Consider the following 7,483-nt stretch of genomic DNA (forward strand, 5'->3'; position numbering starts at 1 on the left):
ATGGTATTACGTCGGGAATTGCTGAGGGTCGAAACAAAGCGTGACGGATGAAGTCGTGTGCTTAGGGAAACGGTGACGACATAAAAGCGACGGGGGGCGGAGAAGGAGGGAGCTGCGGTGTGTGTGGTTAACCGGTGGGGAAATGGAGCCAACATTTAATTTGTTCCTCTCTGATACTACTAGACCCCAAATTTCAGAAGCAAACATTGCCCCGGAACCCCTTAAAAAACAATGGCAATTACACACCGCCCCATCAGCCCCGTACTCGCTCGTCCCGCAACAGTACAAAGTCCCAAGCCCCAAGAAACCCACCCTCGCCGGTCCCCCGTCCCCTGTCAACCGACCCCCGAGGAGAAGAGAGGAGACGAGAAGCGAGGCGAAGAGGCCAGGCCATCCGCTGTGCCTGCTTTGCTTTGCTTAATAGAGGGAGCGTGAGGTGCACGGTGTGGTGATAGGCCGCGGCTAAGCACCAAAGTTTCGGAAATGGAGCTGCTCGCTGCCGCAGCTCCGGGAAGCGGAGGCTACCGAGCAACCGGACCGAGCCAAAGCAGCGCCAGCTAGTTTTGTTTTTGCTGCGGCAACTGCGCTACTTAAGGCTGTAGGCACTACACAACACCAGCGGAAAAGGAGGGGTAAAGGTGTGTGAGGTGAAGGCGAGGGGAGAAGCGAGAAGCTCGTGAGCAGCAGCGGTGTGTGTGTGTGTGTGTGTGTGTGCGTGGGGCGAAGGGAGGGGAAGAAGAAGAAGGAGAAGGAGAACTTGTTGCTCCGGGCGTTTCTTGGGCGCGGCCATGGACGCCTACGAGGCGACCAAGGTGGTGTTCTCCCGGATCCAGGCGCTGGACCCTGACCACGCCGCCAAGATCATGGGCCTCCTGCTCATCCAGGACCACGGCGACAAGGAGATGATACGCCTCGCCTTCGGCCCCGAGGCGCTGCTCCACAGCGTCATGGCGCAGGCTCGCAAGGAGCTCGCCCTCCTCCCGCCGCCGCCGCCGCCGTCGTCGTCGTCGCCCACCGTGCCGGCGGCCCACTCGCCGTTCCTGCTGTCGCGGCAGAACTCCGGCCGCGGCCCCGCGCCGTCGCCGTCGCCGCTGTCCGCGTCCTCGCCGTCCTCGTGGGCGCAGGCGCAGCCGTTCTCGAGGAGCAATGGGTCCGTGGATGAGGTGGTGGGCGCTGGGGAGGAGCTAATCAGCCCGGCGAACAGCGGGGGAGGCGCCGCGGCGAACGCGCCGCCCTTCTTTCCTCGGGGTGGGGACGTGCTCCTGGACGACTTCCAGCTGCAGGAGCAGCTCGCGTTCCTCAACGAGGGGGGCGTCAACCCCAGCCACCCTCTCCAGGGGTTCGATGGAGCGGAGTGCCGGAGCCCCGGTCCCGGCGAGGGCGGCGGGATGTTCCCGTACGGTCTCGGCTGGGCAAACGGTGGCCCTGGGCACCGCCGGAGCGCGTCGGTCAACGAGCTCTGCCTCGGCGGCGGCAGCAGCGACGGCTTCGGGTGGAAGCCTTGCCTGTACTACGCGCGCGGGTTCTGCAAGAACGGCAGCAGCTGCAGGTTCGTCCACGGCGACGACGCCGCCGCTCTGACGGGCGCCGCCATGGACGCGGCCACCGCCGAGCAGCAGCAGTGCCAGGATTTCCTCCTCCGTTCCAAGAGCCAGCGCCTCGGCCCTGCTGCCTTCCCCTATTCACCCACAGGGTCGCTCCCCGGCTCGCCATCCGCCGCCACCAAGTGCCTCAGCCTCTTGCTGCAGCAGCAGCACAACGACAACCAAAGGTACCGACCGCCTTTTACAACCTCCATATTCCAAGCTCGAAGCTTTCAAAGTTCCAACCTTTGTTGTTTGGTTGCGCGTGTGCAGAGCCGCGGCGGCGGCGGCGCTGATGCTCGGCGGCAGCGACGAGGCGCACAAGTTCATGGGGCGGCCGCGCCTGGACCGCGTCGACTTTGCCAGCATGATGAACCCCGGATCGCGCCAGATTTACCTCACCTTCCCGGCCGACAGCACGTTCCGCGAGGAGGACGTCTCCAACTACTTCAGGTATAATGCGATGTTGCAATGATGTTTCTTCTTTCATGGCGGACTCGGTAGAACGCGATCTGATTGGCATGTTTGCTGTTCTTGGCAATGCGCCCGCGCTGCAGCATCTACGGTCCGGTGCACGACGTGCGCATCCCGTACCAGCAGAAGCGCATGTTCGGGTTCGTCACCTTCGTGTACCCTGAGACGGTGAAGCTGATCTTGGCCAAGGGCAATCCGCATTTCATCTGCGACGCCCGCGTGCTCGTCAAGCCTTACAAGGAGAAGGGCAAGGTCCCCGACAAGTACAGGCACGCTTGGAACACGCTCCGGCGTTTTAATTCCGCATCTTTAAACTGCAACTGTATCCGTGCATGCAGTTTTCCTGGTTGCTTATAATTTTTTTTCCACTCATCTTGCAGGAAACATCAAGGTGACTTCTCCGGCTGCACGACCCCCACTGGCCTGGACGGCAGAGACCCATTCGATCTGCATCAGCTCGGTAAAAATATCCTAGCTCGCTCCGATCGTTTGTGCTAGCTGTGGCAGCACAGCTGTAGTTCATTGTTTCATAGTGGATACTGTTGCTGCAGCTGTAACGCAGCTGCAAGTCGCACAAACGAACAGCCTCAATGCCTTCCTGCTTGATCTTTGGTATGGTGTATTAGAGCGATCTGCTGATGTGAAGTTTGGTGCCTGGCAGGTGCGAGGATGCTGCAGCACTCCAATAGCACAAACGAGATGATGCTTCGTAGGAAACTGGAGGAGCAGCAGCAGGCTGCCGAGCTGCAACAGGCCATCGAACTCCACAGTCGCCGTCTCATGGACCTCCAGCTGCTCGACCTCAAGAATAGAGCCGCAGCTGCTGTCACAACAGCAATGGCGATGACAATTCCCACCGCCAATGCCTTCGGTTCCAGTCAGCCTCTTGCCACCACCATGGTCGAGTCACCGCCTGATTCTGGTATGTGTTACTTCGGTCGGTCTGCCTGTCAAGCATTGTAAGACGAGTTCATCCACTCATTCGACACTACTGATCCTTGTAATTTCTTGGTCGTTTATAGGCGAGCAGCTCAAGGGAACAGGTTACTTCACAGAAGAGAGGAAAATGGTCAACGGAGGAGGTGATAAGGAAGAATCTGCTGGTGAGGCGAGCCTGAATGCTGATAGCGACCAAAGGTGGATCTTACTAAACTACACTAGACAGACCATCATCATCATTCTGTTTGCTTATTATTCTTGCAGTTAGCTTTCATGATTTGATGCACATAGAAGCTGAAAAGGTTGGGCTGCTTCAGTGGCTCATGGCTTTCATTTGATATGGATATTCTGCAGCTTGGAGCACAATTTGCCGGACAGCCCGTTTGCTTCGCCGACTAAGTCCTCTGTCTCAGCTCACCAAAGTTTCACCACCACTGATACCGGTGTCGTCGCGACAAGTAGCTGCAGTGCATCTCATGTAGGCATCAGCGCGGGCACTAATGCTGGAGGTGGAATCAACCATCTGCGGCCCTCTACTTTGGATATACCTTCGCCAAGAGACTTCTTCTCGGTTTCCAGGTATGGCATGTACTGTGATTATATTGATGGATCCGATATCTTGTGATCGATGCTTGAAATGATTTGGTGAACGCAATAAGCAGGCTGGCCTCTGATCACGGAGCGATTGGGATGTAAAGTTCTCTGCAATGGATGAGTGAATCCCCCAGCCTAATCATAGTAAGCACTTAATCCTTCCTTTATTCCCACTATGCTTCCAAAATAATAAGCCTTTCACCTTCTGATTTTGCTGTCTTGTTTTCTTTCCGCTCCTTTTTTCTATTTGTCTGTGACAGGAACACAAGAAGCAAAAGAAAAGCGATAGTGGAATATAGGAGAAAAGGAGTGAAGTGTCAGCATAGTGTTAGCTCCCTTGTTTATTTCTTTTTGGTTGCCCTTTTTAGTGGGTAGCTCTATTAAAACCACAAGTGAAGATGCCATTAGCCTTTGACTAGGAAAAAAAGCCAGTAGATGCAGACATGCAGTGTTGTGAGATACTTAATATATATAAGCAATCCAGTGTTACCCCCTTATAATATTAGATATACTAGTAGTACTCAATTACAACTGCCATCAACAACATATATAGTTGATGTTTACCCAGTTGTTCATCTAAGTTGTAGGCACTAACTGTGAAGTAACTAGTAAACAAGGCCAGTAACAGCTTCTATATAAGTCAGATGTAACACAGGTGCATCCTGCTAGCTTCAGGGGATGCAAATATCATGGACAAGTGCAAATAATCCCAGAAGAAGCCGGAGAAGGATCACATGGCCATGGCAAGAAGTGGTCTGTGAAGTATTTTTACCTGTGCTAGTACTAAAATATCTCTTTGGTTCTCCTACTTGGCCATGTTGTTTGATCAGGAGAGTGGCAAGATCCCACTCACACCTCCTCGGTCAGCTGCCGACCAGCGTTATTTGCGCCCCTCAGCAGATGCAGGCCACTTGTACAAAGGACACCTTTTCTTTGTTCTTTGAACCTCCTTTTTATTTTTTTTTTCAGATCTTGCTGAATGAATCTGTAGATTACTATACCATCTATTACTGTAGCTGTCTAGTCATTGCTCTATAGAAAGAAAGTTATCCCAACTAATTTGTCAATCTGTAAAAATGATATTGGGCCCCAAGCCAAGGGTTGGAATGAATGGCGTCTTTTAATTAAGCTGATAGTTTCCCATCCCTTCTGGTTACTGTGATGCCAACTTGTGGCCCAAACTGGAGCGCCGCAAAATCTTCCAATCAAGCCGACATGCAAATACTCCATGCAATAAGCTAGGCATGGACACCCTATAACAAGGTAGGTATGGTGATCAACTTGATGATCGCTCGATTTGTCTTGACTTTGCCTATAAGTAAACGCTGCAACCTGCCTTGTCGTTTTGGGCGTGCACATCGACGGATACCTGATGACCATGATGCCTCTCACTCATCAAGTCTCTATCGTCCGTTGCACCGCGAGAGAGAACAGCGTTACTACTAGTTGTACTACTACTACGTGCGGTAGATCAAGGGTGGGCCGCAGGCCCAGATACGCGAGGGGGTAAAAAGGGCGTTTGACAGAGAGCGAGAGGTGGTGGGCCCCAAGGTAAGGGCCCACAGTAGCAGGCCTCGTCACGCCCATGTGGGCGACGCAGGCTGTGCGCCCCCAGGCTTTTATCGAGTCCAACGGCGACAGTACGTGGCTTTGGCCCGTTCGCAGGCCAACCTGTCTGCGTGACTGTGTCTCTGTGCTACGGAGAGTGTACGGAATGGTTGCAGCAGCAGCCACGATGTAGCGCAATTCCTCTTGTCGTAGACCTGCTAAACTAGCCGTGCTAGTACTTTGCTACTCCTACGTAGCTGTAGAGTGTAGGAGTACAGTTTCTCTTTTCCTTGTTTGAGAAAACGCTGTACTAGCTTCGTGAGCAAAAGGGCGCACAAGTCACAACAGTGCATGCTCTTGATTTCTAAAACAATGAAATAGAACTGCACGGTTGTTTTCGTTACTAGTAGTAGGCTCACACAATCTCTCGCATGCACATGTAATCCAAGGTTTGGTGCAATCGGTAACGACGTCACCTATACGGAGTCAAACCTGAAACCCCAAAGGACCAACACTTGAACAGAGACGCACCGCCCGGCAACAATAACCTACCGACCTACGGAATCATGGACGCCGGCCGGCCACCCCACCAGTCCACCACACCCCACCCCCTTGTTCATCCATCAGGCAATGCATGCCGCCTACAGCGGACGCCGGGCCGGACGCGCGCACTGTGCAGCTTTTGTTACGTCCTTCCCTTCCCCCTTTGTTTTGTTGTGGCTGTGCGCGCGCCGCGCCCAGCGGATGCATGTGCGCCCCCGCCACCGCGCCCCGTTTGGGCCCCGTAGATTGCCTCCGCGGCAGCGGAACGCTTCAATGCGCGCCCCCTGCGCCTGCGGATGTGCGCTGCCTGCGCGGCTGCGCCCCCGCTTGCCTCTCTGTTCATGTTCAGTCCGTCAAGCCGACGCGCCGCCGGAGGCTTGGAGGCTGAGAGCGTGAGTTTTCTGTGGTGCGCGCGGGTGTGGCGTGAAAGTACAACGCAGACGCAGCCGTCTCGCAAAGTCGTAGTCGGAACTCGGAACCGATCGGGCTAGCGCTACGTCCGGGCGGCTACACATGCATGAGATACATTAGACATTGTGTTAGGGCAAGATCATTGTTTAAGATGTAGTGCAACCTTAAGAGTGAGCTCATAAATAATAAACTATTATGGATTATTTTATAAGTACAATCAATATTTTAAGGCTATCTTTTTCATACATTGTGGGTGTCCTTAAGACACATAGTACAATATGTACTACTACCCCGTCCCAAAATAAGTGCAGCCGTAGATATCCGTGCCTAACGATTGACCATTCATCTTATTTAAAAAAATTGTGAAAATATTTAGTCACATATAAAGTACTATTTATGTTTTATCATCTAATAGCAATAAAAATACTAATCATAAAAAATTTCAAATAAAACGAACGGTTAAACGTTGAACGTGAATAGTACAAAACTACTTATTTTGGGACGGAGTGAGTACTACATATCTCGACGAGGGGTCCACCGGTTGGGGTTGTTTGGCGAGCGCTATCGCTATCATAGCAATTTGATCAACTTCAATTTCGGTGTGGGGATGAATAATGACGTGTGTGTAGGGCTCTTTAGAATGGAGGAAATTTGTAGAAAATTAGAGATATCTAGTGCGAAGGAACAAAACTTTCTATAAGAGGTCTCATTAGATTCGTAGGATAGAAGAAACTTTAGTATGATTTTCAAATCCTACAAGAATAAAATAAATACAGGATAATATAATAGGAGCGCAATAGGAAAAACAAAGGAAAGTTTACAAACAGGTCGCACCTCTTGGTTGGTATACAAATTTTTCTTCCTTTTTATGAATTAGAGGGATATGTAGGAAAAAATCAACAACAATCTAAATCCTACGAAAATTCTTTACCCATCCTATGAATTAAAGGAGCTCTTACACTGCTGGAGAAAGTGTCTTCACTCACGGTTCGTAAGCCCCTTAGTCCCGTTTATGTAACTGGGACCTTGAATCCGAGACTAAAGATGGGTATCTTTAGTTCCGGTTCGTGTTACGAACCACGACTAAGGATCGGAACGCCACGTGGCCAAAGTTCTTCTCATCTTCAGTTTTTTTACTACTTATATTGATTTCAAACTGATCTCTACAACAAAATCATTCCCATTCACAAAACATCACAAAATCATCTACAAATTCACAGATCGAATGAAAATACTCAAATTGACATCATAAATTCATAGATCTACAGTATGAACAAATTCACAAATTTACATCACAGTCCGCCACTGCTCTCCGCACAGCCCGCCGCCACCCCGCGCGGGCAGGCCGCTGACCGGCGCTAGCACGCTGCCCCTGGCGTGGGCCTCGGCCG

General features: G+C 51.9%; 1 protein-coding gene across 4 annotated transcripts; it reads left to right on the forward strand.

Annotated features, from left to right (window-relative positions):
* Positions 1–316: 316 nt before the first annotated feature.
* Positions 317–4,718, forward strand: LOC4332722 (zinc finger CCCH domain-containing protein 22-like). Of its 4 annotated transcripts, none has more exons than XM_066308142.1 (9): positions 317–1,771; positions 1,857–2,036; positions 2,141–2,331; positions 2,443–2,517; positions 2,719–2,979; positions 3,080–3,194; positions 3,351–3,575; positions 3,656–3,734; positions 3,851–4,718. In XM_066308142.1, exons 1-8 carry the CDS (start codon positions 789–791, stop codon positions 3,690–3,692), a joined length of 2,067 nt encoding a protein of 688 aa, XP_066164239.1. In that variant the 5' UTR covers positions 317–788; the 3' UTR covers positions 3,693–3,734; positions 3,851–4,718. The 4 variants fall into 4 exon arrangements, with proteins under 4 accessions (XP_066164239.1, XP_066164240.1, NP_001404574.1 ...); XM_066308143.1 differs by having other exon boundaries at positions 3,659–3,734; NM_001417645.1 differs by having other exon boundaries at positions 411–1,771; positions 2,141–2,326; positions 2,438–2,517.
* The last annotated feature ends 2,765 nt before the right edge of the window (positions 4,719–7,483 follow it).

The sequence above is a fragment of the Oryza sativa genome, chromosome 3 (genome assembly GCF_034140825.1).
Source record: "Oryza sativa Japonica Group chromosome 3, ASM3414082v1".
NCBI classification, from domain to species: Eukaryota; Viridiplantae; Streptophyta; class Magnoliopsida; order Poales; family Poaceae; genus Oryza; species Oryza sativa.

Coding starts and splice junctions, on each gene's coding strand:
- LOC4332722 (XM_066308142.1), top strand. CDS start 789: ATGGACGCCTACGAGGCGACCAAGGTGGTGTTCTCCCGGATCCAGGCG. Junction 1,772..1,856: donor CAGCACAACGACAACCAAAG/GTACCGACCGCC, acceptor GCGCGTGTGCAG/AGCCGCGGCGGCGGCGGCGC. Junction 2,518..2,718: donor ATTCGATCTGCATCAGCTCG/GTAAAAATATCC, acceptor GGTGCCTGGCAG/GTGCGAGGATGCTGCAGCAC.